The following is a 23,038-nucleotide window of genomic DNA, read 5'->3' as shown; positions in this document are numbered from 1 at the left end:
TGGCCTCCTGGGTTCTTGAGGAGGTTGGTTCCCTAAGGTCCTGGCAAATAAATCAGTCAACACGGGAGCTTTTTGAAACAGTTCTCTTTACCCGTGATCACTGAGTGACGCCTGGGGCAGGGAGGCCGACCAAGAGTCTCGGGCGAGGGCTCCCCCACCTTCCTCCCTCCCCCCACGCCACGTCGCCCAGTGGCATCGTGGAAAGAGGATTCTCCCATGCAAACCCCGGAGCCGGAGGGGAACGGGGAGCGCAGTTCTGCACCCCCTACCCCCGGGGCACGGACACGGCCACAGCACGGGGGGCGGAGAGGCCCCGGGGACACGAGACACTGGGGAGGAAGAGGGGACTCCGCCCGCAGCTGACCCCAGGCACCGGCGACCTGACCCGGCGGGGCGGGGATGAGTGGCACGTGGGGCGAGGCTTGTAGCAGCGAGTCCCCCCTCCCCTCCTTTCGGACGAAGAAGGAAGACTTGGGCCCCGCGACGGGGGAGGAAAAAGGGGAGCGGGCAGCCTCTCCTAGCATGCGGCCCGGGAGGGAAGCCCCGCTCCCTTCCCGCGGGGAAAGGGCCCCCATCTCCCATCGGAAACTGATCAATAAATTACAAAGTAGAGAAAAGGGAGGCGGAAGTTTGGGGCGGGATTTCTTCCCGCCCTCTTCTTTCCCCCTCTCAGTCCAGTTCGTGTGGTTTGGTCCAGGCCCAGTCCTTTTGAGAGGCGGGGACGCGCACTCCCCGCTTGTCTGTACAGATGGTCCGGTCCGCGGCGCGAGCTCCCCCGCCCGCTCTCCCCGGCGAGACCATACTCTGGGCAGGAGGGGGAACAGCCCAGCCTCTGGAAGATTCTTCCGTCCGAGGGAGGTCACCTGCATTGACGCCGGGGCAGTACGTGGAGCAGTGAAGATCCATTGTGCCGCCCCGGACCCCCAAGATCGCCCTGTACAGTCCTCACCTGGAGGCCTACACTAGCAGGAATAGGTCCGGACCGAAACGCCGTCTGCCCGGGAACTCCCAGAAGTCTGGCCTGGAAGGAGAGCAGGGGGTGTGTTCAGTCTGGTGCGCGTGTCAACGACACACACAAACACAGACGCACGCACGCACAGAGCAGGGTTTCTCTGATCCTCAAACTCAAGCGTCCTCTCTTGGATTTTCCCCTCCCGAAATAACAACGGAACGCCTGGCTCCACGCCGGTTTCCCTCCCTCTCCCCCAGCGCCCCCCCCCACCCCGCCCCCCGCAGCCTTGGATTCATCTAGGGTGCCCCGGGTGACAGCGGGCGAATTCATTTCCCACTCTGGAAAGGGGGTGCGGGAGTAATCCATTCCACACCCCGAGGTGTGGCATACTGAGCAATCCATTTTTCTTGGATGGGGGAGAAGGGACTAGGCCATTTCGGAACCCGGAGGGAGGCTTCTGGAATGTAGAGTTGGTCCTCTTCCCACCCCGAGAGAGAAAGGGGAAGGGAGGAGGGGCTGCCGCATTTGGGAGCCGCCCACCTTCCGGCTGCAGCTTGCGGAGAGGGAGCCCCGGAGATCCCAAGGCCCCTGCTGCGGCCGAACGAAAGTTGGGGGGCAACATCTCAGCTGAATCGGGGGTTACGCCTCGGAGGTCCTTCTCTCGGAACATCTTCCGCCAGGATGGGGAGCGGCTGAAGGACTTGGCGCTGTCCTAGGTATAGGGGCCAGACAGAGGGTGAGGGACGAGAGCCGGGGTCTGAGTCAGCCGCTTCCTTTGACGCCAGACCTCTCGGATTTCATCTCTCCTTTAACCCCACCCCTGCCCTAGTCCCGCCTCCAACCGCGTCCCGCCGCAAAGTCAAGCCCCACCCCTTCGGCTCAGACCCCAGAGGGGCCGCCGCTAGGAGCTGAGACCCCTCAGCGGCCGCCGCGCCCACCTCGTCCAGCCGCCTGTCTGTGCCCAAGGAGATGAGGTTGCTGAATTCCTTCTCCAGGAGCTGCCGGGCCTGGGGACGAGAGGTGAAGGGAGGGTTGCAGCGTGCAGTCTGCGAGGTGGGGATGCCCAGGGTGGCCCAGGGTGGCCCAGGGTGGCCCGAGCGGTAGCTCACCTGCGCATTCTGCGTGGGGATCTGCAGGAGCAAGGCCAGGTCGGAGTAGTCGAAGGTCTCGTCCAGGGCGAGAAGCGCCCCGTGCACCCCGCTCTCCGTGAGGTTCGTGGCGAATTCCTTCAGTCCCAGTCCGGACACCCAACCCATGACCCGCTCATTGGACCACACCATCACGTCTGGGACAGAAGGGACTGTCAGCTGCTAGCTGGTCCAATTACCCCCATTTCCTCATCCTGGCCACGCCCCCATGCTGGCTCCACCCCCTCCCCAAAGGCCCCTGCTCCTGCCTTCCCAGTCCCCCGCCTCCCCTAATCATACCTCCTCCCTCACCCGTCCCCAAATCCTCCACCTGGCTGCCAGGGAGACCTTTACACTCCTACTCACCTCGGATCTGGGTCTGACTCTCTTCCCGCCTCCGCTCCAAGTCCTTCCGGTCGTAATTGAGCCGTTTCAGGCACATGATCCCATAATGCAGACTCACCCTGAGCAATAGGGAAAGTGGGGGTCACAGATGAGCCTGGACAACCCCAGTGGCTGCGGTCTTCTGGGAAAGGCTGGGGAGTTGTTCCACAGGGTCAGTTTTACGGATTGCTGACCTTCCCAGGAGTTGGGGTGTTTCCAACAGGCAGGGCCTATTGGTTCCCCTGGGCAGGGTATGGGGTCAACTAGCTAACTAAGCTTTCCGAGGACGCGGACTTCTCCTAGTGAACTATCTTATTTGTGGAAAGGGCACGGAAGTCGGGATTTCCTGAGAACCCAGGCTAAAGGGCCAAGGATAGTCCAAGGAGTGTCCCTTCACCAGTCCCATTGGCCAAAGACTCTGGCAGTGAGGCTCCCCCCTGGGCTGTCCCCATTGGCCGGGCAGCCCCCACCTGTGGAAGCTGTCCACCATCTTGAGTTGACCCCGGAGCTCCTTCTTGTTAAGATGATCCAACATGCGGGCATCCACCAGCGACTCCATGAAGTAGCTTCGGTATTGGGGCAGGCCCAGGCTGGGCAGCCAGTCGTTGCCCACCCACTCGTGGTTCATGTCACCATATGCCAGGATCTGGGGCCATGGGCAGGTGGGGGAGGGGTCAGGCCCTCTGACCCCTTCCCATGTGTGTATGAGAGGGTGCACCCCAGCCCCCGACCCAAGGTTGTTCTTTTTCCACCCCACATGAGGACAATGGTCATTCTCTGCTCAGGACAATGGACCGATCCAGTTGTCTCTTACTCCTCCGGAATGACAGAATAGACCCTTGCCTACTCAAGAGTAGGGGCCGGGGACCCGCAGCATCACCATCACCTGTGCACTTTCTGGAACTGGAGGATCTCAGACCCCACCCCAAGGCTACTGAATCGGAATCTGCATTCTCACAAGATCCTCGGGCACCTGAACAGCACGGTGTGCGAAGCACTAGGCTAGCACTGTCCCAGCTTAGAACAATGGATTAGTCCAACGTCACTACTCCCCCCAAGTCAGGACCACGGATTCTTCCCACAACAAACGATAATGGATCTATCCATCACTCCGGCACTGTCCAAAAATATTAATGCTATATCTGGCCCAGGACAATATTCTGAATCAGCCCAAAGTCCTGCACTCCCTGTAGCATAAGGAAACAATCAATACCTCCCCCTGACTGGAGGCAAAGACCCCAGTCTAACCTAGGTCAGGGGAGTTCAAGCCTCCCCCTTCTTGAGAACCAAGTGTAGCTCCTCCTCCTCCTCCCCAACTTGAGGCCTGACCTGCCGCCTCCCCAAAATACTTTCCCTTTTGCCCCAGTACACGGACCGGTCCCACTCCCTCTCAGCCATAGAGAACACGGACTGCTCGATGTCTCCCTCTAGTTACAGCAGTGGAACAGCCCTGGACCGCCGCAACTCACGTTAATGGAATGGCCCATGCCCCACGCTAACAATGGAAAAGTCCAGACTCTCACACCGACCCCAACAAGCCACAACGAGACGGTCCAGAGCCCAGCTCAGTGCAGCGCCCCCCCGCGGTGGTGATGGAGCGCTGCGGCCAGGGTGGGGGTGGGGCTTGGGAAAAGAGGGATGTGCATGCAGCGTGCACAGTCTGTTCATGCGTCCACGTCCCGCCCCACGCCCCCTACCTGCTCCCAGCTGATCTCCTTGGTCTCCTGACCCGTTAGTGGGAAGAGGGGAGAGAAGGGGTGGGTTAAGGGGCAGGCGGACGGCGGAGGGAGGGAGGGACGAACAGACAGACGAAGGGACAGAGATTCGCCCCCCCACCCCTCCCCAGGGACAGTTAGTGCCACCCCCAAGGTCGCCGGCAGGGGGCACTCACAGGCTTGGTCGTTGCCGTAAGGGACTCCATCTCCTCGTGTGTCATCCACACGTTTCCTGTGGACTGAGGGACAAGGGGTGTTACGGAGGTTGAGAGAGGGCTCGTGGGTAGGGGAGGGGAACGGGGTAGTATTCCTAGAGGCCCAGGCCAGATCCATTTATATACATGCTGCTTTCTGCCTCAGAAAGGACAGTCACTGCTCTGGGTCAGGCAGCGGAGGAGAAAACAAATGATCGTTTATTGAGCACCTACTGTGTACCAGGCAAAAGAACATGGGCTTTGGGGGCACCTGGGTGGCTCAGTCCCTTAAGCGCCTGACTTTGTTGCAGGTCATGATCTCGCGGGTTTTGAGTTCGAGCCCCGCATCGGGCTCTCTGCTGCCACCACAGAGCCTGCTTCGGATCTCTGTCCACCCGCCTCTCTCTCTGCCTCTTACCCGCTTGTGCTGTCTCTCTGTCTCTCTCAAAAACAATAAATAAACATGAAGAAGAAGAAGGAGAAGGAGAAGGAGAAGAGGAAGAAGAAAGGCTCCGGGGTCCGACAAATTTAGGTAAATTGCTGGTATTTTGCTGTGTGGTCCTGGGCACAGCGTCACCTCTCTGACCTCACACAGATGGATTCACGATGAGGTGGCAGATACAGCAATGGGACAAAAGTTTGGAGCGGGGAGGGGGGGGCGACATGGGGATGCGTAGTCACATGTATTGGCCACCTGCACCCAGCAACCCCACGGGTTAGGAATTCATACACTGATTCAAAAACATTTATGTAGCTCCTCACGAGTGCACAGTTGGTAGGGTCTGGGATGCACGAGGGGAAATTTGAAAATAGACTGAATAGATGACTTTGATGATAATGGTAACGCCCTTGGATATGAGGGCACGGTGGCTACGTAGGCGAATGTTCTTATTGTTAGCAGGTGCCCTGCAGAAGTCATTTTTCAAGCTAACCAGTAATGACGTCCGCAAATTACATTCAAGGGCTTCAGATAAACATGCGCGCGCGCGCGCGCACACACACACACACACACACACACACACACAGCAAGCAGGGCAAGGAGTTAACAATTGCTGAATTAGTTTCTTCACGGATCAAAGGATAAATATTAGAAGGCAATAAACACTAGGGAGGAAAATTAGGTGTTAATGTGTTGGGGTGATGGGGCGGGTGACCAGTTCGGTTGCTGAGTTAGGAAGGCCTCTTGGAAGTGGTGACATTTGAGGTGAGGCCTCAAGGATAAGAAGGAGAAACAGGACGGGGTGGGGGGTGGGGGGCACGGGGGGTGGTGCTCCAGGAAAAGGAGCAGCACGTGCTAAGCCGGGGGGGGGGGGGGCTCATCAAGGGGGGTTTATAAGGAACCACATGAATTCGGCTTTTTCTCCAGGATGGGGTCCCCTCTGTATAAGACAGACTGAGGTGTGGGGGTACAGGGAAGGCAGGGAGACCTGAGGAGGAACACCTCCCCCACCCCCCCTACTGCCCCCCCACCCCTCGACCCCAGGGATAATCCAGGTGAGAGATCAAGGGAAGGGAGTCTGAGAGACCAGGCTGGAGTTAGCGAGCCCAGTATTGGCTAGTCTGAGGACAAGAGGCGGGGCCCTGAGGCCAGTCTTGAGGACAGTATTGGCTAGTCTTGAGGACAAGAGGCGGCAAGGGCTGGGATTGGCCTCCGGACACTCACCGTGCGGGAGGAGGCGGGCGCTGAGGGCGAGGTGAGGGAGACCATTTCCTGGATGGCGAGGCGCAGCTTGAGCCGGTGCAGGGGGTTGCTGATGCCAATCTCCCGCTGGATCTCCGTGTCCGACAGGTTGGCCATGATGGCACCACTCTTGACGTTGGCCCGGCAGGCGGCCACATACCATGCAGGCATGCCTACCCACAGCTGGGCCGGAGGAGGGGTGGGGCGGGGAGGGAATGAAGAGACAGCGCATGGAGACGGAGACAATATGGGAGGAGAAACGGGAGAGACAGGAGAGAAACAGAAAGAAAAGGAGAGAGGGGGAGACAGAGAGGTGGGAAAGTTAGCGGTGAGAAGCAACAGAGACGGGGCAAGGCAAACAGACAAGAGGGCGTCAGGGGGAGACACAGCAGGGGGAAAAAGGGGGAGAGTCAGAGGGTAACCCCCAGAGTCACAGGGGAAAGAGGGACGGGGAGAGACAGAGATGAGGAGAGACATACAGAGATGAGAGAGAGATGGGGAGAGAAAGAAGCCAATGACATTGGGAGGGAGACATGGGAAGAAATGTGGGGAATGACAAAAACAGATGGAGAGCGAGACAGGAGAGAAGACACAGAGAATCCCATGCAGTCAGAGACATGGGGAGACACAGAGAGAGAAAGAGAGAGACCACCGGAGCGTAGGGCCGAGGTGGGCATGGCCAAAGGGGCAGGGGATGGGGGGAGAAGAAGGAGGAAGCTGTTTAGATCAACAGTGAGGCTGACCTCTCCCGGGGCCTCATCCCCCTCTGGCCTCTGTCCCCCCACCCCCTTCGGGCTACGAGGAGGATGCGGGGTGGCGCTGGGCAGCACTCAGTGGCAGGGCTGTCACAGTCACAGGAGTTGGGGATCAAGATCAGGGCATTTCTGGGCCCCAGTACCTCCAGCCAGGAGACCACGGTGGGCCCATCCCAAGCAGCGAAGGGCAGGCCCTGGCGGCAGGCCTCTTCCAGAAGTTCGTGCCTGGGGGACAGAGGCTTAGGGCAGGAGCTCTCAGGAGTAGAGGCCCCCAGCCCTCCAGGATGGGCCCCTTTACCACAAATTCCCCCCCCCCCCCCGAGCCCTTTTTTGTTATTTAATGGAACGCTTCGTGAATTTGCTTGTCATCCTTGCACAGGGGCCAAGCTATCTCCTCTGCATCGTTCCAGTGTTAGTATATGCGTTGCCAAAGTGAGCATCCAAAGCACTTTTTATGAAAGTAGAAAATTTGGAAGGAGGTTTTAAGAAAAAGAAAAAAAAAAAGTGAATCTCTGTAAGTGGTCTCCCCCAGTCCAATCAAGAAAGAAGAGGGGAAAAAATGATAAAAACTTGGGGGTTCCCAAGTTCTCAGGCAAGCAAATCCCCTTCCAGCATTTTCTTCTCACATATGACCACCAGCCCTCCCCTTCCCCCTCCCTCCCCCCCCCCACGCATGTACTCACTTCCTCTTGTTCCTTCGGTCCTTGTCTCCTGGGCCTGTCAGCTTGGCTAGCCCCAGAGGATCCGTGGCCAGTGTCTCGTCTGAGGGTGTTCCTGCTGGAGGCAGGGAGGGGCCAGAGTTTGGAGAGTCTCAAGTGGGAAGGAGATTCTTTGATGTTGGGGGATGCTGAGAAGGATGCCAGGGAAGCAGAGGTCCCGAGGGAGTCGTAAATGAGGCCACAGAGAGGGAATGACAGAGCCAAGCAGGAACCAATTGCACCTCCCAGACGGTGAATTGGGGACATCCTCAAAATGGGGATGTCTTCCCGGGGCTGGCCTTGGTAAGGTGGTAAGTGTTTAACAACTAGCTCTCCGGGGAGGGAGCGGGTATTCCCCGATTTGTAGTGGTTGTCGGTTTCCATGGCGGAAAGAATCCCACAAATTTCAAGCTACCAAGGTAATGTCAAGCAGCTCACTAAATGCCTGCAAGTTGGCTTTCACAAGCCAGTACGAGCAGGCTTCAGCACACCATGTGCCTTGCCTTGAAGCGGTCCTCTCTCCTTCTCTACTAAAGAATAGGCTGGGGCGCATGGGTGACCCAGTCAACTGAGTGCCCAACTCTTGATTTCAGCGTGGGTCATGATCTTGACGGTTCATGAGTTCGAGCCCCACATCAGACTCTGCACTGATGGTGTGGGGCCTGCTTGGGATTCTCTCCCTCCCTCTCTCTGCCCCTCTCCCTGCTCCTGCACGCTTTCTCTCAAAAGAAATAAATAACCATTTTTAAAAAGAGGTAAATGAAATAAATTTGTTTAGCCTTCTCCCCACCAAGTCACACAGGCAGGGCTCAGAGTACCTTCTCCTTGTCCTTCCTCCTTCTTGCTACCTCTGCTGAGTCTGACCCCTTTCACATCCTAGACTCACATGAATGTCAAGTGAATTTGTGAAAAAGAAGATGGAAGGGAGGAACAAAGGAAGGTAGGAAAGAGGGGAGGGAGGGAGGAAGGAAGGAAGGAAGGAAGGAAGGAATAAAGAAAGGAAGAAAGGGAGAAAGGGCAAAAGGGAGAAAGGGAGAGAGAAAGGAAAACAGGGTTGGCATCAGAGTACTCACCCAGAGAAGAGCTGTCCCGGCCTGGTGGTCCCATTCGTCCCTTCTCCTTCTTGCCAAAGAGACGGCCTATGGATGACTTGATGCTCTTCTTCTTGGGGGCTTTGTGCAGGGAATCTGGGGTGCCTTCACTGGGTGAGCAGGACAGAGTAAGGGCCGACTCCATCTAGGATGTCTCCTCTTCTCCCAAGTCCTTGTCCATCCCCCTGATACATCCTCCCAAGCAAGCCCCTCCCCATCCCATCCTTTGTCCCTGCTGACCTTCCCCGTGAAGGCCCCCCATCTTCCAGGGATCCTGCTTGCAGTGCCAAGGCCTGCGTCATTCTCTCAAGACGGGCAGAGCGGGGAGTGGGAGGTGGGGTGTCTCCTGGGATGGCTGGTCCCTCCCCTCGTGGAGCACCAGCTTCCTCCTTGGGGACATGATTCTGGGGACAGAAAAGCAGAGATCCTGAAATGAATTGGAGGGGTCATGTTGGGGGCTCTTCATTAGTTGGGATGTCTACTAGGGAGTGTCTGGAATGGCCTTGGTTCTGGGTACCATTTCTGAAGGTAGCCTGGATCAAGTAGGGGTGAGTTGCAGAAATATAACAGCAATGAGTCCCACTGGAGCTTGACCAGTGTTCATGTATCCTAGCTTCTGGTGTCAGAAGTGGGATCTGCTCAGACTCAAGGAAAGCTAATAAGTTACTCATTCTGGAAGCTGGGAAACTGGGTTTAAGGCAGTAAAATAGGACTAATATACCTTATTCCTCCCCAAAGGTCAATTCTGATGATCTAATGGTAGTTCTCAAATGTATGTTTAGTCACAAAAAAAAACCTTGTAGAAACTTAATGCACAAAACAGGTAAAAGCAGGCCAGATTTGACTAAAGTTCAAGTTAAGGTTCATAAACTCAGTAGCTCAGGCTTTATGCCCTTTAAGTTGGAACTTTTAGGAAGAGCTAAGGTTACTTTTGAAAATCACTGGTGTGAGGGGCTATTGTTGCTGTTTGTTGGGGAGCCCTGTATCTGACTTCCCCTGGCCACCCCACCAAATGAAGGATTTCAGAACACTCACAGCTTTGTCGGTGCCCTCGCGGGCAGGGCTAGGAGGTGCCAGACGGGGTGTTGAGTGGCCAGAGCTGGGAGGGGAGGGGCTGGCAAGGGTAGAGGTAGTGAGGGAGGGGGGCAGTGAGCAGCTACTGCGGTAGCGGCCCAGTGAGTCCAGGCCAGAGCCAGACACCCGGCTCTCCAGCTCCTCAGCCCTTTGTTCTGTTGTCTCCTTCTCCTCTTGGATGAGCCTGAGGAGGGAATGGGGGGAGAGTGCATGAGAGGACAGAGGCAGGCAATGGGGGACAGAGTCTGGGGATCCCAAAGGGCCAGGAAGGCTTGATGGGGCACAAAGAATTTCTGGGGAAAGCACAATGAGGTTAGAGGGTCTTGGGGTATTCCTCATGGCCTCATGGGTTCAATGGGAGTCAAGGGATCATCATAGTTCCAGAGATCATGGAGGAATGGGGGACAACAGGATGGTTAGGGTCTGCATCAAGGCTACCAGGATGATAAGCTCATGGTTCTGTAAAATCGTAAAGATTACAGAGCGGGAGGTCAAATTCCAAGGAGGAGAGAAAAAGATCAGAATAAGATCAGAATAAGATCAAAGACTCTGAGGGTCCACCTAGGATGTGGAACTTCATGGAGTCATTTGGTATGTGAATCGATGCCTCAACTCAGAATGAATGACTTTGGATGGAAAGTGGTGGTCATGTTGGTATATCTGCTGAGACCCACGAAGAGTTGTTGTTAGAAAATTGCCAAATAGGGCAATTTCTGGGAAGTCAGGGTAGACTTTATGGCAGTGGAGGATTTATAATAAATTGAGGATTCTTGTTATATTAGGTAAAAATTCTTGGTATCTTGAGTTGAGGTTCTTGAAGTATTAGGATGAGATTCTTGGTGTTTTGGATTGGAGACCTTGTGTTGTGTTGAGATTCTTGGGATACTGGGGGACTCTGGGCATTAGTTGTGTGAAGCCATGACCTCCATGGTGTATCAGAGGACTCTTGGTGTAGTGGCTTAAGAACTTTGGCATTTCAGGATGCAGTCTTTGGTGTATTGGGCAATTGTGAATACTGGATGGGGAATAGATAGAAAGATGATAGATGGATACATAGATAGATGGATAGATAAAACAATAGATAGATAGATAAGAAGCACATAACGTAGGAGACTTCTGGGTGTTTCCTGGGGTATCCTCGTTACTGGAGGGAGCGTTGGGCTGGGGGAGTTCCTTGAAGATAGTAGGACAGGAGATACGCTCAGACCTTCAGATCAGTCTCCAGAGCCAGAGGGGCTATGGGGTCAGCTCAGGCAGGGCAGAGAAAAACTGGGCCAGTGCTCACTTGATCTCCTTGTTAATGGCTTCCAGCTGCTCTTGAAGCATGATGGCCAGCGTCTGCACGTCGGCCTGTCCGCTGGGGGAAAGTAGCTCAGCTCCAAACATCCCCTCAGCCTCCTCTTCGTCTGAGCCATCCAGCTCCCCAGGGAACGGGGGTGGCATGGACCCCGCAGGGGCAGACCGCTCCCACTCCTGTCTCTGTGTGGGCACAGAAGGATGCCAGGTGGGTGGTGGCCAAAGTAGGTGCTGGGTCTTCCCTCCCCTGTACTGATCTTGTCCACCCTCCATGACCCTGCCCATGTCCCCTGAAAATGACTGGCCACACCATGTGATCCCACCCGACTTTGTCTCTTGACAAGTCCCTTGCCCCGACCAACCATGACTCTATCCCGTCTCCTGATTCCACCATTTCCCTCGACCCAGCCCCCTTCCTTTCTTCACCTACACCCCCACTGTAGGATTCTATACCCTGCCCATCCCCCAGACCCCACCCCTCTCCCCACCTCATCATTCCTGTCAAGTTCTCACCAGGTAGCAGGATATCCACGTGAATAGATGTTCGGGCAAGTGGGGATGATGGAGTTGTGGGAGAAAAAAAAAGACAGCATGGGCCCAGGAGACCCTGTTTCTCAGCCCAGCCCCCTTCCAGAGCTATTGGACGCCACCCCCTGCTCAGTCCAGGCCCCAGAAGTGGCTGCTGACCTTGGAGGACTCATCCTTGACCCCTGACCAGCGGCCCCTCTTGCCTGCCCGGCCACTGCCGGCCCCATAGGGGTCCAGGTGGGCACCAGAAGGTAATGTGGGTGCCTGGGAGTAACGAAGTTCCAGGGCACTACCGGGGAGAGACCTGTGGGCACGGAGACGGCAGTCAGAGACCAAGGGGTCAGGAAAAGGGAAGAGAGGTCAGGAGTCATGGGAAACGGCCTGGGGTCAGGGGACGGGGAGAGGGATCTGAAGTCAGAGGTCAGGAAAGGTCAGAAGTCATGAAGTCAGGCGTGAAAAATAACAGGAGTCAGCGGAAGCTTCGGGAGGACAGGGAGTGGGGGGTGGGGAAGACCCGGCCATCAGAAAGGTTGCGCTTGGCCAAGGGGGCTCCTGTGGGCAGAAGGACTGTTGTCACCTGGAGTAGGAGGATGGTGGCCTGCCCCGCAGCTGGTCGATCTCCATCTGCATCCGCTCCATCTCTGCCAAGAGCTGCTCCTGGTGGGAGAAAGTTGGAAGCACCGCGTCAGAATCTGCCCCATCCCCCGAGAAACAGCCTTCCCCTCCCAGCAATGCCCGCTCCGTGTCCCTGGTCCCAGGCATCCCCCACCCCCACCCCCGGGGTCTTCCAGGCCCCTCCTTACCTTGTTGAGCAGCAGTTCGTCCTGAAGCTTCTTCATGTTGGCGATCTCCTCACTCAGTGAATTCTGTGGAGGACACGGGTGCAGTGAGGGGTGGAGCCTGAAACAGGCATGTCCTGGGGGCTGTAAGTGTCCAGGGACTGGCCGAAGGCAACCCCAGGGGAATGAGGTGGGCATGACATGGGGGTTGTGGGGCCAAAGATGCATCTGGGGAGGGGAATCCCTGGGAGCCCCAGAATTTGGCATCCTGCATCATGAAGATTCAAAGTTTGAGGGTGCCAAGGATCAGAGGCTTGGGGAAAAGCCAAGAACTCAGGCTCTGGGTGCCCCAGAATTCAGCCCTCGGCGTGTTTAGACCAGGTGAAAGAATGGTACCAGCCAGACCAGAGAAGTCTGTTGGATTCGAACTCGCAATGCCCAGGTTTGGGATCTCAACTAACATTGCGGGGAAAGGTCTGGGGCCCGGGGATTCGGGCAAGAGGCGGTCCAGGATTCCAGGTTACTGGAGTCCTGGGTCGGGTCGGGGCACACCTTCTCCTCCAGCGCCCCCATGCGCTCCTTGAGGTGCAGCTGTAACCGTTCATTGGACTCGCTCAGCAATTTGTCCACTGTCTCTGACAGCCGCTTGTTGTGGTCATCGTTCATCTTCTCCCGCTGCCGGGCCTGCCCAAAAGTCGCCGGAAGGGGGTGATCAAGCCCACCCGGCCCAGAGCACCGCCCCTGCTCTCAGCTCCCGCCCCCGACTCTGCCCCCTCACCTCAGCTCCTCCCCCTGCCCTCTCCCCCACCCCCCCCCCCCCCCCCCCCCCCCCCCCCCCCCCGCCGCTTCAAAGCCCCACCCACTCCCGTCTTCCGCCTGCTCACCCGTTGCAGCTCCTGGTTCTTTTCCTCCAACTGGGCCTCCAGCTGCCGAAGCCGCTCCTCGAAATTCCCATGGCGTTCCTCGGCCTAGTGGACGGAACCCCAAGGCATCTGACTTTGCTCCGCGAGGACTCAGTTGGGCTCAAGGTCCCGCCTCCCCCAAGGCTGGATGCCAGGCCCCGCCCCCCGCGCTCCAGGCTCCTCCTTCGAAGGGCTACAGACTCCGCACTAGGATTCAGGCCCCGTCTTTTCCTCAGGATCTGTTCTGTCTCTTTTGCGTTCAGAGCCATCCTTTCAGTACAGACTAGAAAACACCCCCCACCAAACCTCCAGGCCCTGCCTGCATTCCAAGCTCCCTCACTTTCCTGGACCCCGGGCGCTGCCCCTTTCCCCAGAATCCCAGCTGCAAGTCTCCTACCCTACTAGACGGAAGACCCCGTCTCATCCCCAGACGCCACAGCCCACACTCCCGCCCCTGGCCTCTCCTCACTTTGTTGAGCGCAGCCACACGCTGGGCCAGCTGGGCCTCTATCTCAGGCAAGGTCTCGGCCTTTTGCAGCGTCTGCTGAAGCTTCTGCTTGGCGTCGTCCAGCCACTCGGCTAGCTGACGGCTCTTCTCTTCACTCTGGGGGAGGACAGGGATGGGGCACGGGGAGAGCGGGAGAAGCTAGGTCACACGGGCCACGGCCTCGCCCCCACAGCACCTCCCTGGCCACGCCCTCACCTGCCGGTACAGCGACTCCTTGCTGGCCAGCTCGTTCTCCAGCTTGTCATTGGCGTCGTGCAGCGACGTGGCCTCACGCTGGGCACTCAGGTAGCGCTTCTCCAGCGTCGTGATCCGCTCCTCCATATCCTCCCGCTGCGCAAGCGCCTGCGGAGGGGGCAAAAGTTCACGTGGACCACAGCTCCCAGAAAGCCCCGGGGGGTGGGGGGGGGGGAGTGTAGGCTTAGAACCCCGGACCAGACACCCCAGGGCATCCTGGGAAATGAAGTCTCCCGGATCGGGGCGTCAGAATGATGGAACCACACCTGCCAAGAACTCCCAGGAATAGCCAACGTTAAGACCCCGACCGACCACCGGAGGGTTGAAATGGTGGTACCACGCTTTCCATGAGCTTCTAGGGCAGTACTGTCTGAGACCCTCCCCCTATGGATGACCTAAGGTCCATGGAAGGGAAGTCTTCACTCTTCTTGGCCCACTTCCCTCAAAAATCCAGGCCTTAGGGCGCCTGGCTGGTTCGGTCAGTAGAGCATGCAACCCTCGATCTGGTGGTCATGAGTTCAAGCCCCACACCGGGGTCAGAGCCTACTTAAAAAATAATAAACTACTTAAAAAATATCCAGGCCTTAGGTTTTCAGCAACTTCTAGCACAGCCTAGGCTTAGAACCACAGAGCAAGGGCCCTAGGGTCTCATAAAAAACAAAAGTCCCTTCCATGTAGGAGGCAGCATCTCCCAAGAGCCCCAGGGTCACACATGCTTAGAAAACCTAAGACGGTGCCCCAGGGTCTCATGGGAGATGAACTTCCGTCTGGGAGCCCGTGAGGCGGGACCACACTTTCCAACAGGTCCCAGTGCCACCGAGGTTCAAAATCGGAGGCGAAAGTCCCAATGATGAAGAAAAAGGCTCACTCTCGTTTCTCATCAGATGACTTCCAGAATCCATACCCTACACTTCCCAGCAGTCCCAGGGGCATAGGACTTAGGCTCAAGGGGCCTCAGCCAGGATGGAGTGAAATGCAGACAAAGGAATTCAACTTAGAAACACAGAGAATTTTCCAACGATAACCTAACTACGACCAGTCATTGAGCGCCTACCATGTATGTGTCATGTTCCAACCCTCTAGCAAGGGTCATAAATCCCATCGTACAGGTGAGGAAACTGAGGCTCAGAGAGGAGGAGAGTCCACACAGCTTGTGGACTGAATCCAGGCTGCACCATTCCTGAGCTCTGTGACTTTGGGCGAAGGGGGACGGGGAGGGTTAGGGGGAGGGAGGGACAGAGGGCAGCCCAGCAGGGGCTCCGGCCTCACCTCCTTGAGGTCGCGCTGGAGCTTGGCGTTAGCTTCCTCGGCCTTACCCAGCTCGCGGTGGGCGGTGCCCAGCTCCTCCTCCAGCTGGCTCATCTGGCGGCACAACACCGCCAGGCGCTCCCGCAGCTGGCACACCTCCGCACGCTGCCTCTCCAGGGCCTCCTCCAGCTCCGCTGTGCGCCGGTTCGAATCCCCGCCAGGACCAAGGCCGTTGGCAAGGGGCTGGAGTAGGGACAGTGAGAGAAAAAGGGACAGAGCCCAGAGTGGGGGACACAGAGATAGAGAGAGGATATAAGGAGAAAGTTGACGGAGGGGAGGGGAATCAAAGACCAGTAAGGGTCCTGGAGGTCACAGAAGTTAGCTAGATGACTTGAATCAGAGGTCAAAGGCCAGAAAGGCTCTTAGGACTTCAGATGTCATAGAGACATTGAGGATCGCATCAAACATTAAACGGACCATCACAAAGTCAGGGGGCTGAGTGGAGGTCACGGGGATGGGGATCCTTGAAAAGCAAGGGGAGCGAGGTACTTGCACCTCTCACCTGCCCATCCCCCTCCTTGCCGGGCTCCTCCAGCCCCGACCGGCGCCTAGAGAGCTGCTCTCGAAGGCTCAGGGTCTGGGAACGGGAAAGGGAGATCAGGATAAAGGGAGTCCTAGAGCCCCCAATTCTACTTCTCACTGGCTCTGGTCCTGCTGAGGCCATCCCAACCCCCGGTCTATCCTTGTGTCTCTCCTTGGCCGCCCAGCATGGAGTCCACCGTTACTCATCCCCCTAGCCTCCTTGTGGCCCTGTCCTCTACAGTCTTAACTTTCCCCGTCCAACTATTTCCTCCGCAGTCAGTTCTTGCCCTTAGCCCCGAACCCACCCACCCAATCAACTTCGCCCCATTGGTAGCCCCTTAGTCCCTCCTCCTTCTTGGCCACGCCCCCACCTCCTGATTGCTTAGCTCCAACTCCTCCTCCAGCACCGCCACCCGCTCCAGCGCCATCCGCAGCCGCTCCCGGACCTGGGGATGGGAACAGGACAGAGTGAGGTGGAGATCAGACCCAATCTAGGACAGGCAGAAAACCCCTGGGACGTCCTGATGGGGCAACACGAGCATTACTCTATCTATGGTGGGTGTGCAGCTCCAGCCAGTTACCAAGGCAGCCCCACCCACTGGTAGTTCCCCCCCCCCCAATTAATTTTTCTGTTATCAGTCAGTCAAGTCCCAATCTGAAGTGGCATGTCCCAATCAATCTCAGGCAACATTCTTCCCATTTAGGACATCCCCAATCAATCACAGCCAGAATCTGCCCTATCCAGGGAAGCCCCAGCCAACCACAGGCTTTCGTTCTGCATCCGATTTTCATACCTTCTCATCCAGGGCCTTGTGATGCTCGAAGAGGGATTTTAGAGCCTTGAGCACCTCCACCTCGGAAGAGACCCCACCCGGGGACTGGGCCTGGCGCTTTACCACGGTCATGCGCAGTGACCTCTCGTGCCTGGACACCAGGCATTCCAGGTGTTCAAGGAGAAGCTACAGGGTTAGGTCACCGGGCCAAGGAAAAGAGGCAAGGGAAGAGAGGCAGAGTCAGGACAAGGGTGGTTCAGACAGGTGGGACGGACACACGGAGGAAGGGGTGGAGCCAAGCATGGGGTAAAGGAGAGAGGTCGGGAAAAGAGAGAAGGATATGAAAGGTCGGGGCATGGTCAAGGAAGGAGTAGTGCAGGAAGAGAGAGCCATTACGGAGATAGGGGAGAAAATATGAAGCAAGGAGGGGACCAGAGGAGACAGCCAGGCAGTGGTAGTAGGGAGGCGAGATGGGTAAAGAAAAGATGGGTCAGGCTGCAAACCCCCGTGGCCCCGCCCGCCCCGCTTAGGCCCCGCCCCCACACCCCTCCCCCTCACCCGCGTGTTGTTCCGCTCCGCCTTCAGCTCTGCAATCTCTTCCTCCCGCTCCAGCAGCTGCTCCCGACATAAGTTCAGCTCTTTCGTCAGGGCCGCAAACTCCTGTCCAGATGTGGGCAGGAACCGGACAATTAGATCAATCCTTTCCCCATGTCCCTCGTTACATAGGACTGGAAGTTTGAAGGCCCCGCCCCTCCCTGCTAAATCCCCGCCCCTTTCCGCGGCTCAGGCCCCGCCCATCACCGGCAAGGTCTTTCCCCCCCCCCTCCTTTCTAAGCGCCAAGTCCCGCCCCTTCCGGACCGCCCCCTCCGCGCCTTCAGCGGTCGAGGTCCCGCCTCCCGCAAGCCCCGCCCCGGTGCCGCCCAGACCTGGGGCAGAGCGATGCTGAGCTGGCGCTGCAGCGAGTCCTTCTCGTGGCCCAGCTCGCGCAGCCGCAACTGTGCCGTAGCCAGCCCGTCCTGCGCCTCGCGCAGCGTCTCCAGCAGGCGCTCGCGCTCCGTGAGCATCGTGACCATAAGGCGCTCCAGCTCGCCGCCCGCCTCGTCCGGGCCCAGCGCCGAGCCCCGCCGGCCATCCTCGCTGATGGTGGGCATCACCTCGCACATCATGGCGGCGGTGCTGGCCTGCGGGAGTGGGGAGGGGGCAGGGAACAGAGACCGGCCTCGTCGAGAAACTGAGGCACGGCCATTCGGATACTACATGGTGGAAACTGAGGCGGGGCAACCCAGGCTTCGTACTGAAGAAACTGAGGTCCATCCATTCTGATCATGGCACAGGATAAACTGAAACCCATTGCTCTCACGAAATCAGGCCCAGCTACCTAGGTGAGAGCATCTGGGGAAACCGAGGCCAGACGCCATCAGGCACTGGCAGCAAATCTAGGACCAGTCTAGTCAGAGAAACCAAAGCCAGGTGACCCATTGCCTGAGTCAATATGGGAAAATCAGTCTCTCCCTGTTCTGACCCTGCTGGGGGCCGGCATTAACCCACTGCATGAGTGAGAAACCGGAAGCTCAAACGAGAACCATGCATTCAGGAGGCCAAGGAACTGGGGTCACAGAATTAGGTCAGTGGCACCGTATAAGGTCACAGGGATGTGACCTGTACAGCCCAAATCCTGCCCTCAATTTTCCAGATATCTGGATCCCAGCTCCAGAAGAATCTAAAAACCACTCCATTTGCTAGCCATCTCCCGCAGCCTAGGAGTCCAAGATCCAGCTCCCTCCTACCTCAGGTCACAGGAGGCTAGGTCCCCAATTCCCTTCTTTCCCCTAGACCCAGGAGTCTGAGCCTCCAGCCGCTTCTTCCCCAATCCTGGGGGTCAGACAGGGACACAAGAATCTGAGCTTTCAGTCTCCAACCTCAGACCCAGAAATCCCAGCCTTCAGACCCCTCTTCCCCCAGAACCTAGGAGTCCAGGCCCCCAGGTCCCAGGAATCTGGGTGCATGAGCTGTGGGCGGAGATAAAGGGAGGTCTCCTGAGCCGCTCCCTCCACACACATCAGGTCAGACGGGTCCAGCTGGCCCGGTGGAAAGCAGAAGGGACTTTCGCTCTGTTCCCTCCTTTCCTTCTGTCCCTTCAGGCAGCAGCATAACCGGTTCTGAGAGTGGATAGTTCCCAGCCCCACCCAATGTGCAGACTATGTCCAAAACCTGGAACTGGGGTCTTGGACTCCAGTGACAAGAGGAGGGGCCGGAGGGCCCTGGAACCTGGGAGAGGAGGCAGACAGTCGCCTTGGTCTTTGAAGAGGTACACCTGGGAATCTAGACACCAGCATGCCAGCACTCAGAGGCCAAACTCATGACAATGTTTATAAGGAGACAGGTCAAGACCAACATCGTGTCTAAAACCCAGAACCTACTCAGGAGATGCAAACAGGATGTTTTAGAGAAGCCGCTCCAGAACTTCAAATGCACTGAGAAGGAATTGAGATTTAGCAAGGCTGGATGTAGAATCTAGAAAGCCACTGGCGTGAATACAGCACAGAGGGCAGAAAATGTACAGTAAAATCCTCACATAGGGCTAAGGAGAGGGAGGGGCACATTCTAGAACCCAGACCTAGAATCTTGAACCAGCCAAAAGCAATCCAATATGTTAAAGAGTATCTGGGTCACCCAAGAACCCTGAACACAAAGGGGTGCAGAATGATATCTAAGAACATACCTAATGCAATGCATAACGAACCCGGTCAGAAGAAATAATCTAGAAAGTGACACCTACCAGGGATGCAGGTACAACAAAGAACAAATCAAGAGCCACACTCTTAGCTTTATCATGTGTCTACATGATAGACAGAAGGGAGAAGATATGCTTCAGAATTGAGAACAGGCCCTGGAGGTGGGAAAAAACCCTAGAAAGTAGCAAGGAGTCTGCCTGGAACTTAGAAGTGCCTGGGGGAAGATGCAGAAGCATGCTGGGAATTGGGAATTTACTGGCATAAGGACTGAGCTGGCAAAGGAAGGGGGGAGAGATGTTCTGGAAATGAGGACATTTCTAGCTGAAGACTCCAAAAAGAGGAGATGAGCCTAGAGCCTGCTAAGAATGCTAAAGTAGCAGATGGAGGAGGAAGCCCACGATCCGCCAGGAGATAAGTTCTACACAAAGGTCACATTAGGGAAAAGATGGACAGAAAAGGTGGGAATGGATGGGCCTAGAACCCAGTACCTGCAAAAGGGGGAAGACGTACAACATTTCAGTGGGGATCCTTTAGATTTAAGACCGCAGAATTGGATTGGAACCTAAAACAGGAAAGTGCCTTTTAAAATTGATAGCCCAATTTGGAAAACAGCTAGAGCCCATATCTGGAACACACATGTTCTAGAATGTAGAATGTCCCCGGGGAGAGAAAGGAATCTAGAACAGTGCCAAGGATGTGGCTGAGCCTAGAACACACCTAAAATAAAATTTTCGCAGAGAATCAGCAAGTTCTGGTTTCGAAAAATTTGGAACACGTGTGAGGAGAAGGTGGGATCAGCATTTAGCTTGGGGGCACTACCAAGATATTTGAATTCCTTAGGGAAACACACGCCTAGAATTGACCGCCTAATCTAGAATTTAGAATATACCTTGGGTGAAAACGGAACAGAGATATTGACTGAGAGTGTTCTCGGATTTAGAATGAATCTAGAGCATTGCAAGAGCACAGTTTAACCGGAAATATGGAAGATAGCGGGTAGGTTCTAGATCATCTGATGAACCTGGGTCACGGAACACATCTAGAGGAAGGGGTGTATGTTTGGCTCATCAGCCTGAGAAGGTGTACTCGGAGGATGAGACATCATAACATAGGAACATCTTGATGGGGTGTTGGAAACATCTCAGGAAGCTGGGTCTCAGGGAAGAGAGTAGAGAGCCCCCAGCACCTGAGATGATATGGGGACGAGGCAGGGGTTTGTTAAGGCCAAGGGAGATGTCAAGTAGATGGGGTTTGGGAGGCTGTGGGAACCTGGGTTCCTAAGAGTTAGAGCTAAGGGTCTAGATACTTGGTGGGGGCCTGGACTCCTGGAGATAAAGGACAGGGGATGGAAGCTCGGAGCCCAAGTCCTTGTTGGGAAGGAGGGCTGTGGCAGGCGGCTTTGGTGAGCAGTACAGAAGCTGGGGTCTGAACCTCTGGGTCCCTGAAGGGGATACAGGACCTGGGACAAAGCATCTAGGTCTCCAAGGGGGGAAGGTGGGCAGAAGGCAGAGAATTGCATTAAGAATTGCATTCCAAGCCCCTGAAAGGGAGAGAGTCATGGTGCCTGAATCCCTAATCAGGCAGCCGCTGGGGTGCCAGGAGCCTGGGTATAATTGCCTGAGGGGCACAGGGGCTGCTGAACTGGGTTTCTAAAGGGGGCAAGAGCTGGGAAACTGGATTCCCAGGTCCTGAGGGGCTGGGGGCTACCAGCTAGGGCCTTTAGGCAGACGGAGTGAACACTGACAGGGCTCCCAGAGTCAGGTGGGAGCTGAATCCCTGGGTGCCAAGGTCCCTGAGGTGGACTAGGCAGGAACATTCAGAAGCCCTGACTCCTCGAGAAGCAGCTGGGGTCCCAGAAACCTGGGGTACTGAGGACGCGGCCGAGAGGCTGGCCAGAGGAGCCCTGAGGCCCAGGCGCCCGGGTCAGAGAGGGCCCGGGTATCTCCGGGTCAAAGGCGCGGCTGGGGGGATCCCCGCGCCGCAGGCGCCCCCTCCCCGGCGGCAGCAACAGCAGGAGGTGGGGGAGGTGAGGCTGCCGAGTGAGCTGACCATGGACAGCTCCAGAGCGGGCCTGTGTCCAGGGCGGCCGCCGAGCCGGCCTGGACTGAGGGGTCGACCGGGCTGGCTGTTCAAGCCGGAGGGCTGGAGATGGGCAGACCCGGTGCACGAATAGGGGACTATGCAGACGCGACGGGGGGCAGCTGGCCCTAGCTGGGAGATCTGACACAGCCACAGCAGGTGTCTGGAGCTCCCGGGACTGGGCCGAGGAAGAGAATGTAGGTCCAGAGGAGGCTCCCGGGGCTGAGCTGAGAAATCCAGGCTCCTGGGCCCTGGACGAGGCGCAAGGCGGCAGTACGCCTGGAATTCTAGGGTTCGGTTGGGGACTCTGAGAACCGGGAGGGGCACGCCTGAGTGTCTGGGGTTGGGCTGTGGAATCTGGGCTCCAGGGCCCCCGGGTATAAAGAAGGGAGTCCAGGATCTCGGCAAGGCGAGGGAGGCTCGGCGAGGGGTCCCCGGGGTGGGCGCTGCCAAGCGGGCTGGGCCGGGCTCTCACCTACCTGGTCCGCGGCGGCTGCGGGCGGAGCTGGGCTGCAGGAGGGACGTGGGGTGGGGTGGGGGGACCGGGCGGGGCCCCTGGCGGCGGCCGGGGCCCGGATCTGTGGCTCCGGAGCCCTGTCTCCGCCGCTCGCGCGGGCTCCGCGTCTCTGGCTCCGGCTTGGGCGCTGGGGACCCCCCTCCCCCTCACAGTCTCACAGACCTCTACCCCCTAAAATAGCCCCCTGCCCCTATCACCGTTCAGCCTCCCCCCCGCGAGGCCGAAGCCGCCAGATCCAGGGGTGCCCACCAGCGCCCCCAAAATCCCACCTCCCCCCCAAAAAAATTCCTCCTCCCTCCCCCCCACAGCTCCCGTGCGGTCGTGGCCCCTTTAACAGGAGACTGACAGACGGCCCTGAATGGCCAATGGAAGGCGTCGTCGGAGCCGGCCGGTGGCTAAACCCCGCCTCCGCACGGACTGGGAGGGGTCGCGCGGGCGGAGAGCGGAAGGCGGGGCTCAAGGAGCGCCGGCCAATAAGCTCGCGGCGTGCGGCGGCTGGGGCGGGGGGCGGAGCCCGGCAGGGGGATGATGTCACCTGGAGCTAGTGGCGCGCGGCGTGGAATGCGAGTCGCGACCCCGGATCCCGGAGGTGGCGCGCGCTAGCCCTAGCGCCTTACGGGACAGCAGGGCTGGACCGGCGGTGAGGTGGGACTAAAGGTTGGATTTTAAGGCGGGGGCGGCTCCCGGAGACACGCGCTCAGGTTGGAAGGTGGGGTGAATGGCCGGTCGGCGAGTGCACCTTACTCTGCACCCCCTGCGCCCACCTTGGGAACTGCACGCGGCACCCTCACCCCCCACGCTGATGATAGTACGGCCTGCAGGCCTCCCCTGGCGAACGAAGCTAATGGTTCGTTCCACCCCGCCCACACAGAGGCTGCCCACCGGCTCTGCAGCTTCTCGGGACTCCTCCGTCAGACCAACTACAGAAGGGGTTTGGCCTTCGCCCTCAGTCTCTCTTAAGGGCAGGGGACGTTGTCTTCGGCTCTGACCCCGCACTCGGACCCAGACCAGGTCCCAGCCTCCGCCTTGGACTTATGCCTAGGGAGCCGGCCAACCACCGCCTTCAGACCTTGGGGGAAAGTTCTGCCTCTGCTCTCAGGCTCTGAAAAGCAGTCTCTGGACTTCAACTTCTCTCCACCCACCCCCAACATCTCAAGACACTCTAGCCCCAGGATGCAGGACAGA

General features: G+C 57.5%; 2 protein-coding genes and 1 non-coding gene across 3 annotated transcripts; 1 reads left to right on the top strand and 2 right to left on the bottom strand.

The window, feature by feature from the left end:
• Positions 1-69: 69 nt before the first annotated feature.
• On the bottom strand, positions 70-17,688 carry PPFIA3 (PTPRF interacting protein alpha 3). The gene is made up of 29 exons (XM_030299239.1): positions 17,449-17,688; positions 17,080-17,181; positions 16,543-16,707; positions 16,120-16,194; positions 15,729-15,803; positions 15,188-15,409; positions 13,880-14,026; positions 13,646-13,780; positions 13,159-13,242; positions 12,827-12,958; positions 12,299-12,361; positions 12,073-12,152; positions 11,655-11,799; positions 10,957-11,144; positions 9,633-9,855; positions 8,838-9,001; positions 8,580-8,707; positions 7,492-7,585; positions 6,952-7,033; positions 6,036-6,236; positions 4,355-4,417; positions 4,161-4,187; positions 2,934-3,109; positions 2,446-2,543; positions 2,062-2,237; positions 1,891-1,959; positions 1,493-1,664; positions 950-1,021; positions 70-863 (listed from the first exon to the last, which is right to left on the bottom strand). Exons 1-28 carry the CDS (start codon positions 17,686-17,688, stop codon positions 963-965), a joined length of 3,585 nt encoding a protein of 1,194 aa, XP_030155099.1. The 3' UTR covers positions 70-863; positions 950-962.
• Positions 7,143-7,246, bottom strand: LOC115503625. The gene has a single exon (XR_003965459.1). It is a non-coding gene; the product is annotated as a U6 spliceosomal RNA (small nuclear RNA).
• Positions 17,687-22,959, top strand: CE2H19orf73 (chromosome E2 C19orf73 homolog). The gene is given in 4 exon segments (XM_030297359.1): positions 17,687-17,782; positions 22,481-22,603; positions 22,605-22,760; positions 22,762-22,959. Coding segments are annotated over 4 exon segments (573 nt in total).
• Positions 22,960-23,038: the final 79 nt, after the last annotated feature.

This window comes from Lynx canadensis, chromosome E2 (genome assembly GCF_007474595.2).
Source record: "Lynx canadensis isolate LIC74 chromosome E2, mLynCan4.pri.v2, whole genome shotgun sequence".
Lineage (NCBI taxonomy): Eukaryota > Metazoa > Chordata > Mammalia > Carnivora > Felidae > Lynx > Lynx canadensis.
Note: the sequence above shows the minus strand (reverse complement) of the source record. Positions and strands in the feature narration are given on the sequence as shown.

What these genes read in the sequence shown, in the direction of transcription:
- PPFIA3 (XM_030299239.1), bottom strand. Translation starts at nt 17,688, where the DNA reads ATGATGTGCGAGGTGATGCCCACCATCAGCGAGGATGGCCGGCGGGGC. An exon ending in ACAAGGCCCTGGATGAGAAG is followed by an intron (nt 16,195 to 16,542) that starts GTATGAAAATCG and finishes TCCCATCCCCAG; the next exon opens with GTCCGGGAGCGGCTGCGGAT. An exon ending in CCACCATCCTCCTACTCCAG is followed by an intron (nt 11,800 to 12,072) that starts GTGACAACAGTC and finishes CCGTGCCCACAG; the next exon opens with GTCTCTCCCCGGTAGTGCCC.